The 21,331-nt window shown below is 40.5% G+C and overlaps 1 protein-coding gene across 2 annotated transcripts in view; it reads left to right on the top strand.

The window, feature by feature from the left end:
• EXOC4 (exocyst complex component 4) overlaps positions 1-21,331 on the top strand; it is a 408,445-nt gene that overhangs the window by 174,192 nt on the left and 212,922 nt on the right. The window contains exons 10-11 of one of the 2 annotated variants that reach the window (XM_055807287.1): positions 13,073-13,169; positions 16,456-18,014. In XM_055807287.1, coding sequence (XP_055663262.1) covers positions 13,073-13,169; positions 16,456-16,474 — 116 coding nt within the window. In that variant the 3' untranslated portion in view covers positions 16,475-18,014. Of the gene's footprint in view, positions 1-13,072; positions 13,170-16,455; positions 18,015-21,331 lie in introns of those variants that run through there. The other variant, XM_027785678.2, reaches the window with a different exon arrangement.

The following is a 21,331-nucleotide window of genomic DNA, read 5'->3' on the forward strand; positions in this document are numbered from 1 at the left end:
GCAGTAGTCCCTTGAACATGGGCATGGTTAAACCTGTAATTTAGGAAAGTATGTTTTGTGGTAAAGAGAGAGATGTAAAAATAGTAATGGGTTACTTAGAGGTCTGGCTTAAGGTATGTTAAGTATGTCAAAGATAGCACTTTAAACAATTTTGTTCCTGGAGCCCATTATTTTAAGAATAATGGATGTTTGTATGATATTTTCTGATTTCAGCTGCCTCTCTGCACCATTCTTTTCTGGAGCCTTTAAGTGGTAGCATAGCAAGCCAGCTCATCTAATGTGTTGGAAAGCTTTGTCATTTATTCACAGGGGAACAGAGAGGATATTTTTCCACCTTCATCTGTGATGATCCCATGAAAGGCATGTCACGTTGCGTTCTGGTAATGGGTAACAGTCCTCTGGCAGAGTTTACAGCACTACAGCTATTCACAGCTTTCTGCCAGCACAGCGATGTCAGTTAGGGATGTTAGGGAGTCTTACCCTCTGCAACCAAAGTCGCCACTGTAATCGCAGCTCTACAGGCAAAATTATAGTTTTAATCAGTTACTATATGGCTTGTTTACAGAGTATAGTTTTACTTTAGTGGTATAAAGCTGTTTTACATTAGACAGAGGTCATCATCTGAGACCAAATTGTTTCTAGCTTTGTTTTGATTCCTCCTAATATCTCATCTGGTCAATTATGATGGATTTTTTTTTTTTTTCCAAGTGTGTTGGGGAAAAATCTTCACTCCAGCAGCTGGCTGGTGGTGAGAGGCACATAGTCATTTTTCATGCCTAAATCCTTAGATTTTCACTGCTCTGAAAAAAATCATGGAAAACTGATTCAAGCATCAGCCCTACAAAACAAAAAAAAAATAATCCCATTAATAAGGAGTATGTACATTTCCTGTTAAGAAAGAGCAAAGAACATTTAGCTGATACTCTCACAGCTTTAATTCATGTCTTAATTTCATAGGTTGAAGCACAGTCATCATAATTGCAGAGAACATGCTTGATGGGCTCCGTTGCCTGCTGGTGGCTGCTGGGGTGCATCGTATGCTGAGGATTGGTGCCTGCCCGTGGCTCGGCAGCAGCCAATAACTTGTTGCTTCATGCCCTGCAACACAACGCCTTGCTGTAGGAGCATGATACCAATCTTAAAATTCAGTGGGAGGTGGGAAACCTTTTAGATCTGCAGTTTCTCCTGTGTTGTGGGACCCTTTGTATTACTGAGTGTCGCTCTGAATAACAACCTTTTCCTGTGTTACAGTTTGGCTGCTTTCCACAGTTGTAAGTAGCCCTTGCAGGGGAAAAATGGGGAGAGGGAGGGAGGTGCTTTCTGAATACTCCATCAGCTAAAGCTTCTTCTACTTCTGATTTTTCTTGATGAACAGTAGTTTTCAAAGTAAGTTTTGTGGCTGTTTGAAGCTGAAAGGTTAGGACCACAGCAGAGGGGGACCTCTGAACTCAGTACTCCTTTCAGGTGGAGAATAGCTTATATCTATTTTGAGAGAGAGAGAGAGAACGATGGATTTGCAGACCATATAACGTTGTTATAGATGATACAACACAGCTTGGAGATAGTGTTGTCCAGACTTTTCAGTGTTACTGCAAGAAGAATCTTCCATGTTCCAAGGCATAGGAATAACTTCAGTTTGTGCCCGTTCCTCAGCCTTCTTTTAAAGTATGCATTTGATGCCAGGTTTACTGTTTGCTTCTGCTGTTTTTAGTTGCTCTCTACTAGTGTGCACACTTCTGCTTCATGTGGTTGAACAAAAGAGCATGTATTTCATTTCATTGTGAAATTATAATACAAAGTATTCCAAGATGTAGGTGAGACTCTACCGAGCTAGATAGTTACTGTTGACAGTCCGCTGAATCAGCAGAAACCACAATTTTTTTTTTTCTGATGAAGTTGAAACATTCAGATCTTGACTTCTTTAGCTTATGGCTGTTGAATGCTTTTAATTAAAATTTAAAATAAGAAAATTGTTGCTACCTTGAATAGATTTTTCAACATGTACCTGTAGAGCTTTTCTTATCCATGATACCTGCACAGCAGTAACAATAAGTAAAGAGATAATTTAAATAACACTCTTAAGGAATTTCTGTGAAACTCATAGTTCTTGGTCATTGCTTAGGAGAAGTTTTAATTTTATTGTCTGTAGAAATGTACAAAAACATATGGAGAGGACTGGTCATTCTTTCTGGAGTTTATTAGACACAGTGTGATTCTGACGTATTGGTTCCTATGAAATTGCGCTTTATTAAAGTCACCAGGTTATTCTTGTACTAGCAATGGCTCTGATTAAGGACTGTATTAGGGTCATATCCTAGAATAACAGCACTTCGAAATCCCTGGCTGCATCTGAAAGAACTGTGATTAAAGTTCTGGCTGTTTTCCTGCAATTGCTAATGTCTGCTGAGGGTTGAGTTACCCTCCTTTTTATTGGTGCTTGAGTTCTGTTACAGCCCCATGCGATTTCGTGCCAATATCAGTGACAGTCTCTGGGGGGAAGCAGTTTTGCATTAAAATGCAAGGAGTAAAAGCTGTAGCAAAATTAACACAGGAGTCTAGAATTTCCAGTGTGACTTAATAGCCATGGCGTTGGTTGTTTTCGAAAGTCTAATTCATCTTAGATTGAATTTCAGGCAAAACAAAGCAAGGAAGATAAGGAGGTGGGGAAACCCATCTAAAAGAGATTATGGATGAACAGGTTGAAAAATGCTGCCTGACAGGTCATACTCTGAGCACTCTGACAATTTCTGCTGGCACAGGGAGTTGTTTTGTGCATTTTGTGTGCTGGCGTGGACAATCCATTTTGGTTCCCTTGAGGAAAACCCTTGTTGTTAGTAGGGATCATTTTGCATATTGCTGGAAAATGAATTAAGTCCCACTACTGTATGCGCGGGTGAGGAGTAAGGACATTCGTTTGTTGTTATAAATTTATAGAGGTATCACTGTTGAATAGCCAAGTAGGATTTATTTTGCCCTGGTTTACATGCCAGGTTTGTAACATTTTCAAGACTTGTCAAAAAACAGGCAAATTTATCTTCATTAGAACTGGTGCATTCATTAATATGTGGAAAACAAATCTATGACAGCTTTCGTGGGCAACATGATGGTTACTGTAGTCCCAGCTGAGTACATTTTCTGAATCCTGTTTCCTTCCTCTGTGCACATGTAAAAAATCAAGTATTTCTGTGTGTACTTTTTCTAGAATACTGTACAACATTTTACACTGTTTATTTCATTATTTCCTATATCAGACCCATAAGAGGGGCTGTAGCAAAGCTGCCCCATCTCAGAAGTGTGTGAGGGGAGATGCAGTCTTGTCAAACATCATGCGAGCCTGTGGCCTCGCCAGATGTACCTTGCTGTAACTACGGATTCCAATGTCTGAAATGGCTGTGAACTTCTGAGTATTGAAAAGGACGATGAAGTGAGGGAAGTTTTAAGAGTTAAACAGTTTGTTTTATATTCTTACAATCAATGATAGTCTATCAAGACTATCTTTGTCTTGCTTCACTTGCTTTCTCTGTTAGCTTGCTGGGTTTTTTTCTTCTGACATGAAAACTGAATAGGAAACATGTCAGGAATATAAAAAATTCAGGTAGGAGCCATTTGCAGCTACAGGAGATAAGATAAAGAAAGAAAGCTTTGAGAGCAGAATAGCTGAAAAGTGAATGCAGTGTGAGAGTAATCACAGTTCATTAGCTCTAGCATGTTCTCTGGCTTTGGATAAGGGTTTATGCTACAGCCATGCTCTGGAAGGGCTTGTATCTGTACACAGTAGTTTTAGGGAAACCAACAAAACAGTAAATATGCAAGCTGACAAATACATTAATCAAAGTGCGTGCTGCTGAGTTGCGTGGCCGGGGGGGGGTGGTGCAGAGGGAAGAGAAAGAAAAGTATGCATTTTAAACAATTTCTGTAGCTGAAAGGAGACTACATATGTGGCTGACACACTGATCAAATGATAAAGTAGAGTCAAATTGAACCTCAACCTTTTGTACAGCCTGTGAAAGTGAAGGCACGCTGCAGTTTTTCAAGGCAGATGGAGTGTGAGCAACTAATAAATCAGGTTTTGAAACATTAAAGAGCAACTTATTTAAATGCATATGGTGTTGGATCTCAGGCAAGACAGTATAGGAGCGCGTAAAAGGATTGGGCATGGGAACATCAGCAGAACAATATGTCTGCGCACCAGCTATGTGACTGCTTCCAAATCGGCTTCTTGTGCTGAAGTCCTGCTACGTAGTAAATGAAGGGTAATGACAGTTGGTCAAAAGCAAGCAGGAGAAGCTGTTCTAGGCAGAAATTCCAGGCAGTGAACAGAATAGGTGGTGCAGTCAGTTTTGTAATTTGGAGCCATATTCTGTGTTAAATGGAAAGCTAAAGTCAAAGCATGACTTTAAGAACAGTGAATAAAACCTTTGTTCCTTCTTGTATACAGCATTTCTTGAAACAGCTTTAGCGGGGGGAAGGTTGGAGTCCTTATCTCAGTTCCCCTTTTGGGAAACTGAAAAACAGAAACCCGATCGAGCTCAGAGAGTTTGCATTAGACCCATGACTTGAATCCAGATCTGCAGTTGAGCACTAATAAAAACGTTTATATGAAGTCTGGGTTGTATGATTTACATCAGCTGCCTGTTAGTTTCTGGAATGATTTTTAAGGTTTTGATAGCGATGTGTATTCTCATGGTTGGGAACTCTATACCTGTACAGAACAAAATGCCACGCTGCTGTCATCATGGTGCTTGTGCTCCCTTTGAGTAGAGAGGCAATTTATGGTAGTAGTGCCTCTCCTGCTTTTGGAAGTCATTTTTCCTTCAGCGTGGTTTGAAGCAGAGTGTGCTCTACAAATATGGAACGCATGTTACAGCTCTCACCCCTTCTTTTCCAGTTTTATACCTGGAAGGGATTTGTGATTGTCCAGTCATCAGACTTCAGCTGGGATTTTTAGATCATTGTGCTGGCTGACATGGTCCCAACCCCGAACCAGACAGGAGGTGGTGCATATTTTGGAAGCTCTGGACTCCTGCGTCTGTCCTTGTCCCCTGGCACAACAGCCCTGTTACTCTACGAGGCAAACTGAGAACCAACAAGGAGCCCTGCCTTAACTTCTGCAAAACATTTGTGTTTTTCCAGTGAAAGCTTTTGAGGTTGGAAAGCTGCTCTGCAACTCATGTTAGGGGGCATCACCCCAAACACTGCTTCTGGGAGAACTGCTGAGAGTTTTTTCACTTAAGGAAATATTACAGAAATGAAATGTGGTGTGCTTTATAACCTTAAAGGTCAGCTTCCTTCATCTTTTTTTCCCCTCACTTCACATCTTTATTGCCTTAATTCCTACCGCACCTCTCTGTCAAAGAAGAAAAGGATTTACAAACTGACTGGGCAGGTCTAAGCGTATAGTCTACATGGAGTTAGGGTGTACCTGTACTTGGCTATGTACAATGTGGCTAAGTGCCAATGACAAGAGATGGACAGACTGGAAGCTGGGAAGAGTCTACTGCCCTTTGAGACAGTTAATCGTCTCAGAGCTCCCTTCCGACCACTGCAGAGCCCTCGCCCCAAGGACTGACAGCCAGTATTTTACAAGTAGTTAGCCACCTAATTCCCATTGATTTTTGGGTCTCTTGTCATCATCTCTCTGATCTCTGTTGATTTTGGTAGAAGGTAGCGTGTTATGTGTTTTTAAACGTCAGTCCCTTACTCCTGCTGATCTGGTCTATACATTTACAGTTGCTGTAATTAAAAAGTGTGTGTGATTAAGAGAAGCAAACAAGAAATTCAATCTTTCCTCCATCAGAAACCTTTGCTAAATTGATTCTCCCCTCAAGCAAGGAGGTAAACAAGTATTGGCCTGAGCTTATCCTTGTCTGTCTTGATAAGGCATGGATTATTATTTATGTATTTTTTGTGTGGTGCATCTCGCCTTCCCATTGCAAGAGAGGGAATAGGAGCCCCACGTGCTGCGTCATAGGACAGATATGTCACTGCCAGAAACAGCAGCTATGTAGTGCGCTCTCTATGGCAATTTGTGGGTGAAGAGGACAGACAGAACATCATTGTTACATAGGAGTAGACAGAGTAATCTGTCTAAAATGATTAGATGCCACTAGAACATGAGATTGCTCTTGTCTAGTCTGTGGAGTCCTAAAGTGGGTGTTTGAAGGGCTTTTCAGGAGAATTTTGTATCAGTCACTTATAAATAACCTTTGCTTTACTGTGTTGCTTGGAGCACTGAGTTTCAGTTCCAGTTGCACTGGCAGACCCATAGCAGCTCAGAAACAGAAGATTATTAACCCAGAGTTGACCTGCACCAGTGGGAAAGTCCAGTGTTTCGAGGTTGTCTGCAAAACAGTATATACTAATAAAAGTGTAAGTCATCTAAGATGGTGTTTGTTCAAAAGGAAGGGTCTATGGAAGTTTAATGATTATTTTCTGGGGAGCTGGATTCTTTTGTGGAACATGGGGCTGGGCACTTTTGGGGTTTCTGTTCTATTTATTCACTTGGATAAACCTACTCAGCTTCAGGGAAGACCTACCTAGGTTCTGTCATCCTGCTTATAGGGCTGCATGTCTAAGGCCGAGGTGCTTGGAAGTGCTCACAAAAGCTAAATTTAGGTGCAGGATGCTGAATTCCCTAAGGGCTTTGTTCCCCAGTGGAGACCAGTCTGGGGAGTGGACCAGGTCCTTTTGCATCCCTTCCATCTTCCCTGCTGAGGTCTGATGATGTAGGAAAGCAAGTGCTGGGAGGGTTGGTTGCTGAGCCCTTAATTCAAGCATGCACTGCACCATATGGGCTCTACTAAAGCAGGTGTCTCAAAGCAGTTTGAAAAATGGGCTGAATGCAGTTAAGTTCGATGATTCAAGATATGCAGAAGAATTTTAGAGAAGACTATTTTGTCTGTTTCCTTACAAAAAGAACTTAAATGTGCACACCAGTATGTTGAGTCATTGCTGTGAATCAGTGTATTAAAACAGGACTTGATGCTTGTGTTGTGGCTTTATGTAAGGGGGTGCAGTTGTAAGACAATAGTGTCCTAATGTACAGAAATATGAAAAAGCAGGAGACTTCCATTATAAAACTCCATAGTTACTGTTCTGTAATACCACAGATCAATCACTTCTTTCTGTTGAGCTCTGTTTTATAATAACCTGCTATGTTCTTTTGGGGCAGCATTTGCTTTCTTCCCTTTCATGCTAAATGACAGTTTGTATTTCCATCCTTTGAAGATGGTGTACAGGTAATAACTGTGTTGTTGATCTTCACAAAATCAAGACCTTCTGGTAAGGACCATAATGTCTAAACTGGTTCCTTTTCTACTGCAAGTTTGCTCTGATGCTCAGAGGGGAGGAGGTGGCACTGATATGCAAGCTGTCTTGGTTGCCTGATTGTTGTGGCTTCAAAGCCTGTTTCTTTATTCTTTTTATGGTTGCATAGATCAACGTGAAGTGGCTCACTAGGAAAGGTGCTTTGATCACAGAGAGGTGCTTGGAACCCATTTAGCTGAAAGGTTTGCAGTCAAGGATTGATTAATGAAGTTGTCCTGTGCTAACACGGAGGAGGATGGGAGGGGGGCAGAGCAGAGGTTTGCCTTCAATCCTCATGGTTTTCAGGTGCTTGCTGTTTCTGTTGAGAACAAATTAATATTTCCTGGATGTTTTGGAAAGGGCTTTACTTATTAGCCAACTATCTCAGTGTCTGAAAATTTCTTGTCTGATAGGATTTGTATTTGGGCTAAGGGTGAAATGCATTAAGACAGATATAGCTCCAAAGCAATTGGGTAATGCGTTATGGTGTTCTGCAGTGACAGTGTAAGTAATCTCACCTTTTAAAAGTACTGTTATTGGACACCAAGAGTGCTTTCCTTACATTGTTGTTAAAAAAATATAACTATGATTTTAAAACATGCAGGGAGCTTCTTACAGAGAGAAGCTACTTCCTCTCTGATGTCTTCACGTCCTTCAAGGAACAGGTCAAGGGAGTGAGTAGTGTGAGATTCCTCATCAGACATGTTGCAGAGTAGTAACTTCCATATAAACCTTGGACCCTTATGGAGAAAATTGTTTCAATTAACACACCACCACCACCCCTTGCCAAACAACCTAAACAAACCCTCAATAGTCTAGGAAAAGGAAATATAATCACTGTTACTGACTCTTTTTTTTGTGGATTTGTTTGTGGTTTGGTTTTTGTTGTTTTTTTTAAATGAGAAGTTATCTTGAGAGATGAGGAAGCCTCAGGATGTGTCTCAATGTGATCTTTTTTTACAAAGTAGAATCAAGCTTTTCCTGCAGACATAGTACAGTCCTTGGTTATAGAAGGTAACCAGCATCACATTAATTTATAAAATTATGAAACAGGAAAATCCCTGCATTGTGTTCCAGGGTTTAAATGAGGAGCCATGATTTGTGTGACGCCATGTATGTAACTCAAGGTTTGCCTTCAGTACTGTCAGTACAAAAAACAGGTATAGGAACGCTGTGAAGTTTATTTGCACAGTTACCAGGAGACACTTCCCTGCAGGATGTTAATCCTTAGCATTTTTATCATGTGCTTTGGTATGTTTAGATTAAATTAGCAAAGTCCAGGTATACCACAGACTGTGGTGAGCGATTGAACTTGAATTACTTTGTGGCAGAAGAAACTCATGTTTTCCTGAGGAGATCCCTTCTGGAAAAGAATTCTTGCCATCATTCTTCTGAGACCTGCTCTTTGTGTAGATAACAGGACATGAGCAGTAAACCTGAGATATCCACAATGAATATTTAAATTTTTAAAACACTTGGCAGAATGGAAAACTTGCAGCACTCAATGTTTGTTCAGACTTTAAATGAGTGCAGAGATTCTAGCTTTCTTGGTAATCTAATGCTTTTTCATATTGAAGTATGACATTTTAGGCTCCATTTCAGAAACATTCAGCTGCGTTACTAATGGACCCGTCTCTGACTCCCACTTGCAGTGATATTCAGGTGGGCACACTTCATTGCTAGCACAGCGTGAGGATATCATTAACTGTATGACAAATTTCACTTCACCTCAGAAGTTTTTCTGCTTTTTTTTTTCTTTTCATAATTTATTACTAGACAGATTAAATCAGCATGCTGGTGCTCTTAAGAAGGAGCTGCTACAAGAGTAGTACTTTCAGACAGCTGTGAAAGTTTGTGGATTTTTTTTTCCTTTTCCTAGCTATTAGGTTTTTGCTTTACTGCAGTGTGGCATTGCTGAAGCAATGATGTATACTTGGTCCAGATGGTTATTGGAGTGATGTTGTACATCAGTGAGCATGGATGGTTAGTCCTATAGTCAGTGCTTATAGTGAGCTGTCATGGCAATAAAGTTGAGCACTTCCATACAGTTGAAAGTCTTCAGTGCTCGCTGGGAATTAGGCTTTACAGCTCCTTTTCCCTAATGAGGCGGGTAGTTTTTTTCTCTTATCTGCTGATGTGTATGTGGCGTGCATTCTGGACAGCCCAGCAGTATAGTATTTGCATGCCTAGCTCTTGTTTGAGAGACTACACAAACTGCCCCTCTGGTAATCATCTTGATAAGGAAAAAAACAAACAAAACAAAACAACAAACTCAGGCATTTTTTCCACTCTTCCTTCATTTGCTACTGGTTTCCTGTGGAGCTGCCTGGTATGGGTTTCTTTGGGTGACTGATCATTCACCTCCCTGCAAGAGGTGCTCCTCGGCGGAATCAATAAGAATGAAGGAGTGTTCATGGTGTATTTTTATGGAGACATCTGGTGGCTCTCCAGCACAGAGCATTCTCTGGAGTGGAAGTATCATGTTGGCTGGCCAATGTAAATATACATTTCTGACCTTGATGTAGTCAGGGGGAGTCCCCACGAGAGATTTACACTGGAATATACGGGCAAAGTTGTTACAAGCTTTCTCTTGCTCCAGATTGGACTTTTCCCCAGCGGCTATCATAAAACTACTGTGTTGTAAATTTGGGTAAATGGCAGCATTTCCTTGTCTGCTTTGTGGCCATGCAGGAACAGAGCTGTGCTGCTGGCAGGCTGTGGCAACATAGTTTGGCATCTGTAGAGGTACGATGGCAGCATCAGGAGTGGTAAAGGTAAGAGGTGTAGTGCAGGCTGCTGGCATTGGCAAGATCCGTTGCAATGCTGGATTGTTGGTATGTATGAGGCATCAGCAGAAATAAGATTTACATCTCAGTGTATTTTTCAAGGTAAAATATTTAAATACAAACAAAATTACTTTTCCTCATAGCTTACATGTACATGCAGAGCATTCATTATTATTAATCGAAAGCTAAGAGTGGAGAAGATGTAAAAGCATATTTTTCTCTCACTGCCGATATTCTGTTCTCAAATCTTGTATAATATGGCCAAGCAGATAAGACAGATTGTTTTATTCCTTGCTATGGAGTTCATCCCAGTCAATAATATTGATTAGTGCGGGGTGACTTGATGTAACAAGAATAACACCCCTTTCATAATTTGAGCCTGTGTTTCCTAGTTCATGCCTCAGTAGCTCATGCTTAGATGAATTCTTCAGTAAATCGTTTAAGATACAGACCCTGCTGGAAATTGCAGGGTCTGTCATTAATAGAGGAAATGAATAATTTTATTTCCCTAGATGTTGTGCCTCGTTTTTCCACAATTAAGCTGTCCCATTGTGCAAGGTAAATTTTTAAAATACAAAATGAAATTCCTGAACTACTTTTTTTAATAAAAAGCTACCTTTGTAAATACAATCAATAAAGTTTTATAAACTCTGTAGCTGCTTCTTTGTGCTTCATGAGTCCTTTTGTTAGTGTAGAATTTGTCAAGAAGCTTCATGTCCTAACGGTGCATTTGAGGAGCTGACTCAGCTTGGGGAAACTGTGACTGCAGATATTCAGAGTTTGCATGGATTTCCCACTTCACAGGGAATTTAATACTGTCCCTTTTACCGGGGCACTGAAACAGCATCTTTGAATCTACACGTGATGTGAATTCTTGCACAAAACACTCCTGACGTGGAGGGACCGTTGAGGGTATGGAAGAACTGGTGTTCGTGACCTGCTTGATCCTTGGACATTGTTGTGAGGTTGCTAACAGGAGGGTCAATTAAATCAAGTCATCAAACAGCTTTTTTTTTTGCAGGTCGGTTGTCGGTAATGGTCTAAAGCAGAGGTCCTCAAACTACGGCCCGCGGGCCGGATACAGCCCCCCAGGGTCCTCAATCCGGCCCCCGGTATTTACAGACCCCCCCGCCGGGGGTTGGGGGGGAAACCAAGCAGCCGCAGATGGCTGCCTGCCACTGCATCCGCGCGCCGGCCCCCTGTTTAAAAAGTTTGAGGACCCCTGGTCTAAAGCATATAAACCTCACTCTGAAAAGGAGATTGGAGTCACTTACTCATCAGTTGTGTTCCTCCTCTTACACTTTCCCATGTGGAGACGTTCTTCTTCTCCTTTCAAGGCAGACAGATGCCAGGGTCAAAAAAATTCAATATTCTGCTATTGGTGTTTTGATTTCAAGTACTTTGTCATTTTCCTGCCTGTAAAGCTATCATAATAATGTGATTAGGTTTTGTATTTATTATGATTCAATCATTAAGGAGAGTTCAGATGCAAAATGAAAAGGACTTGATAATATCTGGGATATATAGACTTTGCCCAAGTTCATATTTGGGGTTGTTTGAGGTTTTTAGCCCAAAACCACAGCTGATAGTGTTACTTGGGAGATGACAGCAGGGAGATGGTGATCTGTGCTAAGTGACAAAGGAGTGTGACCAAAACATGAGGGACTATCTGCTGAACTGCTGCTAGTTTCAGAATGAGATTTTTTTGGTTTTTTTCTGATGCTGTCATTTGCTAATGTGTAGGCATCAGACCTGTTCTCCTAAAAATGCTTTCTTCTGGAAGGGTAACAAGTGGACTTTGTTGCTATCAGGAAATGCAAGGGTTTCAGGAAACTGAGAATTGCCTTCCCCACTCTTTTCTTTCTCAATATTATAATATGAAGTATTTTGGTGTTAGGAGCTGCCTATGAAAGTAACTTTGGCTTGGATGTAATGGTTTGCAGGTGGGTGTTTTCATGCCACGTGGAAGTCCTGCAGTCTGGACCTGAGGTGTATAAATAATGCTGTCTGAGCTAGTCTTCTATGACCGAGAACCATGCCAAACTCAAGTTTGTTTTTCTGGAGAATCCCGTTTGTATGCAACTGAAACTTGGGCAACAGAGGCTTCTGCTAGTGAATGACAAGACTTGGTGAAAGACACAGACTCCTGAGAGACCCAGTAACATTAAATATAATAAATAAGTTAGTGTCATGTCACTGGCAATAAAAACCAAGCTGCCTTCCAAGGGATTGAATGGTAGCATCATCAGTCAGAGGTGCAGAAGCCTTGTACAGAGCAATATGAAGCAGCAAAATTCAGTGAAGTGCTGCTCTTAAAACCCTTTCCAAGCATTGTGCACTTCAAAATACATCTTAGCCACATGGACAAGGCTTTGGGTGTTTTATTACAAAAGCACAAGGGCCTTCATCTTGTGAGAAAAGATGGCTCAAGTGTGTGCTTGTATGCTGTGCGTTTAGTTTTGAGCTGTTCCAACAGCTGCTAAAGTCACTGAAACTTCAGGCTGTAGGTCCCCATCTGCCAATGACACTTTGAAGAGCCATGAGACTCAAGCCTCTTAAGGGTATCTGGGCATCTCTCATCTGTGTGATGGGTTTCATGTTAGCACCTCCAGTCCAGTACACTGGACTTCAGCCCAGCTGATGAATTCATGTGATGTGGCTGGGAAACTCTTCTGCAGCTGAAACTCACTCCTGGGCTGTAGGACACCTGCACTTACCAGTCTTTCTGCAATACTGTCACCAGCTATAGAAAAAGGAGCCTAAAGCAATGTATAAATACTATCTCTATTGTTCCTTTTGCATTAGGAGTACTTCCTCTGAGCAGAAAGAGGATAGAAATAGCATATCTTTGTGTTAATTACTGATCTTCCACCAGGAATGAAGCATTTACAGACAGACCTAAATGTTTAATTATCACTTACTATGTAAAAATCAAGGGGTGTTGAGATCTGTTAGACAACTTGCTTCATGTTCTTTTCCAGGAGGACCAGATGATAACTTAATTGAAGGTGGTGGATCCAAGTTTGTCTGCAAACCGGGAGCCAGGAACATTACCATCATCTTTCATCCCCTACTCAGGTAAGTAAGAATTTCTACATAGTTCTACAGGTGCGAATAATTAGAACAAGTAGAATTAACCTTCTTTCTTCATGGCATATTGCCACTTCAGAGATAACATCCCACAGCAATGGGCTTGCTGTAAAGTTGTTGATGTGCACACGTGTAAGAAGTAATCACTAGTTGAGCTTGTTGCCGACGCTCCTTAATCTTTTTCAAAATTAACTGGCATACCAAGGGGGATTGCTTGCCTGGGTGACCCTGTTTCATTGAACAGTGTAATTTATTATTGACCCAAGCTGCGAAAAGTTTAGTTGCAATCTGTCACAAATTGTTTATTGCTGACTGTCCATTATGCTTATTAAAAGTCAGAAGGATACTTTATGAACTGCAAGGTAAGTTCATTCTTGGATAAAACAAGTGTGGTCTATGGACTGCAAATTAAATGCCCGATCTGAAGTGCCTTGCCAATTACAAAAATCTTCACAGCTCATCAAGGACTGCTGGAACTTTAAAACAGAGCAAGTCTATAATAAGCCTCTTCTCACCAAGTCACGCACCTCTGATACTTTAATTTTGCTCCTTTTGCTTTGCAGTCTTAACAGTTGATCTTCTTAGTTCTGCTGGAATTAAGTAATATGATGTTTTTCTCAGTTCATGTCAATCTTCCACCTCTGTGTTTTCCTTCAGGGTTTTTCTTTATCATCAGACATGTCCTTTCCTATTCAGTGCTAGCACCTTTAGAGGGCATTTTCCTCTTTGACTTTCTCTTACTCACTATCATGAGTCACTTCGGCCATAGGGTATGTATCTCGAACGCTAAAAACAACCAATAAAAAATAATAATAAAAAGTAATTGGAATCTGATTCCCAGGGGAAGGAATATCTTGACTGATGTCTTGGTAGCTGAGAACTGTGGTCATTTGTGACTTAAAAATGCAGAAGGAAAGTATGTGAATTCCTCCAAATTTGAATTTCTGGTGTCATTACATCAGATATTGGAATAATCTTGAGAACAGCACCGGTTGTGAGGACATAGTAAAATTTGTTAGTGTTTAAGGTCTTTGCTTGGAAAAAGGGTTGCGTACATTGTACACTCTTCATTTATTGCTAGATGCCCGTAATGAAATGGATAATTTCCTAAGCATAATTTGTTTCAATCTGTCTCTTTTAAGCAAAAGATATGTGCTAATAAATAAATTTGCTACAGCATTATTTATAGTTTTCAGCCATTTTATCATAAGAAAAGATGGGCAATGGTCAAGATGCAATATGCTATTATGACCACTGTGATATGGACTTCAGTCTCTTAATCTTTAATGAATTTACAGGCTTCTTTTAAGCACAGAGCGGGTGGGGGTGGGTGGGATATGATGCTCTTATTTTTATTGATGAGATACTTCACATTGATTTAGAAACTGGTGAAAATACTTCTTCCATTCTATTTGCCTTCCTGCTTAATTTTTCCCCCTTTTTTTGCCATCCGAGTCAAACTTGAGTGCTCTGCTTTAAATAGCACTTCTCACAAACACTTCACTTTCATTACCAGCTTGCAAGATAGGCAGTAGAAATAATTTGCCTCATAAAAAATAATTGCATCAAGATTAAGGTATCCGCGTACAATATATTTTTCATGCCAACCATCTGTAACATCTTAACTTCCTTGCATTGAGTAGTTCATCAATAGCTGCATGAAGAGAAGGAAAATGTTCCATGACCCAGCTTACCCTTTTCTCACTACAGAATGGGATGAGTTTGGGTGTAGGTGAAGACTGCAGAAACTCTTTAGATGTGATTTTACCTACTTTAATGATCAACAGAGTAAATGCATGAGTCCTTGCGATCTTAGGTTTAACTCATGATGCTCAGCTTTGGCATTTGCATGATGTGTGGGATGCGGTGTACGTATCTGGGTTGACCATAGGACTGGATTTCTTTTGCTGATAATAATTCCCTTCAGGGAATTCTCTTCCGGATGGGAGTCAATAGCAATGACCTGTCCTACCAGAAAACTGGTTTACCCATTGACTCCTGTTAAAATTGGCTATATGATGCTGGCTGTGGTTGTATAAATGCTGAATGTGGTGGATTTGCTGAAATACTGATGTTTGCAATAATTTCTAGCAAATCATCTTATGTGTGCATTCCTTGTTGGTTAGATCTTTGTCATTCCTTTCTAGATGTTATTGCATTAGGTGTTAAGCTCTGGGAGGAGGTAATTGCTCCAGAGGTGTGAAGTTTTCACTTGCTTTATTTTCCATTTGTCGTGGAGATTCTTTATGGCTTGCCTTAATAATCTTTCATTGATGTTGCTTTTGCAGACTTAAAATGACTCTGTTTTGAATTCAGAATGATCAATATTTTATTTAGAAGTGTGGTGGTGTGTGGTTTTTTCCTTATTTCTATCAAGTTCACATAAATATGTTGACAGAGAAGGTTTAGCACTGTATGGGCTAGCTGATTTTATTAGGAAGCTGAGTGCTTCTAGAAGTATTAAGCTAACTGGATCACTGAGAAACCAAGATGCTGGCACAATGGTTTAAAGCCTGAGCATCGCATTAAGTGATGTCTTTGAAATGTAATTCAGCCCAGTAATGTTAGATGGAGAGTTGGTTATAACCAGAGCATTCATATTCATCAGTCTGGATTTCTCTGTCGTACTACCGATATGAAGAGTGTCGTTGTCGATCACATCAGGGAGTTGGACAATCACGACGTTAAGTTTACTGGCTATAACAGCGTTTTTTTTGATCCTTTTTCATTTACAAACTGAGGTTGAGCTTGGCTCCAGATCCCTTTGAAGAACTTGAAGAACATCAAGTCAGCAGGCTTTCAGGGAGCTGTAAATTAACCCCCATATCTCCAAAAGTTTATTTAGAGGAACTCTTAACTTAAAACTGTGGAGAGTGTAAGGGCAGATACATACAAATGGTTTTCAAAGTCTTCCCTCAAATTCATTTAGAGCAGCGAGCCAGAGTTGGGAAGTGAGTTATGTCGTTTGGGATATAGGTCCCTAATTTCCACTAGTACAACTGAGACACACCAAGCCCCAGATTAATTACCAGGACTTAATGACACCACCACACACGTAATAAATGAATAGTCAATTTTTGGAAGACTAGTGGGTATTCTAGTGGAGATGATTCCTGGGAATAGATTTTACTAACTACATATGAAAACTAATTGCACTCACAAACTGAAGAGGAATACACATCTGATTTTCCTTAATTACATATTGCGGGAGGTGTCAAAGTATAAAAGTTACCAAAAGAGTCCAGTTGCTTCCTTCATCCTTCACCGCTAACAGGCGTCTGCTTGGATTGTGAAAGCGCTGGTGTTACTGGTCTGTGGACTAACGTCTCCCGTTGGAGGAAGGAAACAATGCGGGACCAATACTGAAGCCTTTACGTTGTGGAATATCGAACAGCCTGAGTGATGTCTGTTGTAACATTTGTTTGGTGGGGGTTTTTTTATATGTTTATTTGTTTCAGCTGGCATTTGAAAGGCACTTGGCTCTTCAGGGTAATAATCATTTTACATATGCTTTATAGAGTATGTTTATTACCAGACAATTGAAGAACAGATGTCTGCAGTCTTGAGGCTTCAGGGGGAGGGACAGGAGGGACCAGAGATGGAGGGGATGATGGCGTTTGGAATCGTGAAAGCACCACTGATGCTAACTCAGTTGAACATTATTTGGATATTGGGTATTAAGGCCTCAAGGATATCCATTTATTAATATCAGCCACACTTCATTAATATCAACCAGAATTAAAAGGGTTGTAGGATGGAAGAGAAAGCAAAGTGTTCATTGATTCGGAAGAAGCAGTTGCTTCTAAGGAAGGTTGTGTCCTTACTGAGAAGTGGACCAGAGGCTGAATTGACTTGGCACCCTTTACCTCTCTACCAAAGAGGCAGTGTCTGTCTTGGGGGGGTTACCCCTTTACCAGATGGGAAGAACTGCAACATGTCAGTGATATTCTAATCACTGCCTTGGATTTCATAGTGAAAACCAAAGTGCTGATGTATTAGATACCAAGAAAAAGTAAGGAAAGAAGGAAAGACAAAATTAATGATTTGACTCTGCTGATGTTCTTTGGGATGCAAAGACTGAGGTTTAATGCTTCAGTGTGTGCATGGTCCAAGACACTGCAGAGTTTGCTAGTTTTTGGTATTTTGGACTGATCAGAGTGGGGGGAAAAGAGCAGGTAATAATTTGACATTTTAATTTAACAATTAAATAATTATGTTAATTTACACTGTTCTCCATCATTTAAAGAGGTAGGCTTTTTACTTGATAGCATTTTTGGAATTTCCTGTTTCTTTCAGTTAATGCTAATAAAAGAGTGATTGCTCTTTTAATAAATAAAACAAATGCTTTAGGGAATAATCAACGAGGATGGTAATTTACTTTGCTGCCTGTTGCAAGTTCCTCACCAACTGGTGGCAATCTGCTCCAAACTGCTGAAGGTCAGGTTTCAGTCTCCACTTGTAACCTGTCCGCGGGCGGGAGGTGCACACTGTACAGAATACATACATACACGCAGGTACATATGTATCAGCAGTGATGTTTTAACTTTCCATGCTTTGGGAATAATCGTGTCAAGCTTCTGTTTAAGTCACGATATGCCAATATAAAAGGTACTGTATGTAGGATTTAAATCCTCTGTTTATTTTGAAAAAGTTGGGAGGGGACAGCAAAGTTGTCATTGGTTCCTATGGGGCATCTAAATCCTTTGGTTTGTATCAATGGCTGCTGCAGCTGAGCAATGTTCATAACTACGTAACTGTAATTGATACAAAACTATGTATATAACTGAGAACCCATATGTACCTCGCTGATAATCCTTTTATTAGTATATTTGTATTGCTATAATAATAAACAATCTGATTTTTAAATATGCTGTAATATCTTGTAGTTCTCTGCTATAAAATTAATATTTGATGATATGGGGAATGTGTTATTTGGGAAGTAAAAGGAGTATGAAAATTAGATTAGTTTGTTAGTGACATTTAGTATGTTTAGATTATGTTAAATGATAGAAAGTATGCTAAGAAAAATAGGTGGTGTTTGATCAGTCTAAGCTCTGTATGTTCTTACTGCAGTAGGTTGAAAATGTGAAATAATCCTGGGCACAGATAGTGCTAAAGTGTGAGAGGTGATGTCTTTAGCTTTTCGAAATCAAACTTCAAATACTTGATTACAGAGAAGTTGAGAAAACTGGTGGAAGCTGGGGTAGGGGACTTAGTATTGACTGCTTAAAGTTTGTATTTCAGGTTGAATGATGTTCAGAGGATAAGAGATTAAGTAAAAAAAAAAAAAGTCTGAGATGCTGTCATGTGCACAGGGGAACATTATTTGCAAACTTTTAAAGTCAGTGACCCCTTAAAAATATAACTATCCAGATTTCATGAATGCTGGGGCTGTGTGTGTGTGTTAAGTCTTAAATTCAGACATATCCTGTATCTTCGGGGGGGGGGGGGGGGGGGCGGGCGGGAATATCACTTAGTTAATCTAAATCTCACTTCTGCAAGAGAGGCAGTATCTTCCCTTCCCCTCCCCCCTGTGGAGGCAGGGAGATGGTGCCTCTGTGCAGGCTCTGCGGTGCAGTGGGGTAAGACAAACCGGGTAGAAATCGGGAGATCTTGACTCCTGCTTCTCACTACGGTACCAGCAGTCACCACGATGCTTTATAGTCCCATCTTTATTTTGGAATTGTTAATACTCATCCTTGAGTGTGACAGATGCTTGATGCAACCTTTTCATACACTCGCTGTTTACTTGAATTGACCTGAATCAAAATCTTAAGGGAGCAATTTGACACCCACCTACTGATTTTTTTTTCTCCCTCTGGTTTAATGAGTGTTTAGAAGACATTTAGTTGACGAGTCCCTTGCTGTTGACATTTAGTACTTTATATCTGTCAACAGTGGGAATGAATGTTTCTTGCAGGCAAAACCTAACTCTTTTCTTTGACAGGCTCTCATAAAGTTGGTGTCACTGAATTACAAAGACACATTTCAGAAAAGCTTGTTGTTCTGACACTGCTAAGAAAAGGTTTAGTTCTGACTGAGGCCATCGCAGAAACGGGGCACATGCACGGGAAAGGGTTGGGGAACAACTTCACATTTTGTGATTTTGTTCCATTCCGCCCCCCCCCCCCCCCCCCCCCCCCCCCCCCCCCCCCCCGCTTTATGAGAACTGACAGTCTTACTTTCTGTGTCTGATTAAAGATGACAGTTTATAAAAACCTTAAGGTAAGGCTGTTCATTTTCGATGACAGAAAATAAAGCAATCCCCCCCACACACACAAACAAAAACTCTTACACTCAAAAAAAATCCTTACACTCAAAAAAATCCTCTTTATATGTGATACATTGATTTTATATTGTCTGTCAGAGAATGTGCTTCAGCGTATCAGTCAAGTTTTGAGTTTTCAAACATGCTTCATCCATACGGAAAATCAACAGCTTGTCAGAAATCTCACACGTCTGCAGCTCCTCCTTTCCTTCAGATGAAACACAACCTGAAGGAGCATAGAGATTTTGACATTTGCAAGAACTTAGGCTGAATAGCTGAAAACAGTGTTAATTCAATTCCATGATACTGAGTTACTTCTAACCTGTATTATGTCCATCAGGACAACAAAGTAGTTTTGGCTTATTTCTTAATGGAAGCACTGCTGAAGTTTGGTTCTAGCATTTAACTCTTGTTCTCATGGAACAGGATTAAGGTTGCCTGTATTGCTGAATACTTGTTTTTATTATACTGTACATAGAGATTTATGGTGCCATGAGTTTTCAATGACTGACTTGGGTCTCGTGATGCAATATTCACAAGGAATGAGTTGTGTCTTAGAAAGGTTCAGTTGGAAGGGACGTACAATGATCATTTAGTCCAGCTGCCTGAACACTTCAGGGCTGACCAAAGGTTAAAGCACGTTAAGGGCATTGTCCAAATGCCTCTTAAACACTGGCAGCTTTGGGGCATCGACCGCCTCTTTAGGAAGCCCGTTCCAGTGTCTGACCTCTCGGTAAAGATATGCTTCCTTGTGTCCTGCCTAAACCACCCCAGTGCAGCTTTGAATCATTCCCACACATCCTATTACTTGGTACCAGGGAGAAGAGCTCAGCACCTCCCTCTCTGCTTCCCCTCCTTGGGAAGCTGTAGGGAGCAATTAGGTAGGTTGCCCTTCAGCTTTCTTTTCTCCCAAACAAAACAAACCCAGAGTCCCTAGCTGCCCCCTCATAAGGCATTCCTTCCAGCCTCTCCACTGGCTTTGTGGCATTTGTCTGGATGCATTCAATACTTGAAGATCCTTCTTAAACTGTGAGGCCCAGAACTGCACACAGTATTCAGGGTGAGGCCACACCAGCACTGAATACAGCAGGAATGACAGCAAGTTTTTAGGTAAACTGGCAAACCTTGTGTAGATCTCATCTGGTTCTTTCCCAAAGAGATAGTGAGTGTGCCTCCTGGACATGGGTTAAGAAGTTTTTGCAAAAAGTGCTGCTTTCATACTGTGCAAAAAATAATCATGGGTTTTCCTGGGATTAAAGGAGTTGGTGTTGGACTGGGAGAGGGTTATTTTTGGGTTTTTTGGGGTTGCTGTAGTGTTACACAAAATTTTAACGTGGATGAAATCCAGCATATCTTGTATATAGACCTGCGAAGTAGTTCTTAATCTAACAGGTGTTTTACTGTATCTGATCAAAACAGAACAGTTATTAGTAAGTACGCTTAAGTGAAATTACAATAGAATTACAAAAATCTGGATATATAGACCAGGTTATAAAGTTATTATTAATTCAGTGTAATATTTTAATTAAAATTAAATTCTATTCTGCCAGTGGTGGTAATTGGTAAGTGATAGTCATGTCTTTTTCTCAACCCACAAACTTTTCCGTATTATTTTCTATCCTTCCATCTGTTGAAGAGGGGGCATGAGAGAGCAGCCAGCCAAGGTCAACCCACCACAAGAAGCTACTCTGATCTTCCCGGGGTCTTAAAGATGCCAGCAAATCTTTGTAGCGGTCCTAAGAAGGAAGAGGATAAATTTGAGGATATTAGTTTTAGTGTAGCAAATAGTCTGGGGAATTCCTCTTATATTTCTTAAATCACATCACTAAACCAAATAATTTTATGTCTGAGTGTTCCCTTGCCCAACAGCCAGCTAGCCAAG

This window comes from Falco peregrinus, chromosome 6 (assembly GCF_023634155.1).
Source record: "Falco peregrinus isolate bFalPer1 chromosome 6, bFalPer1.pri, whole genome shotgun sequence".
Taxonomy (NCBI): domain Eukaryota; kingdom Metazoa; phylum Chordata; class Aves; order Falconiformes; family Falconidae; genus Falco; species Falco peregrinus.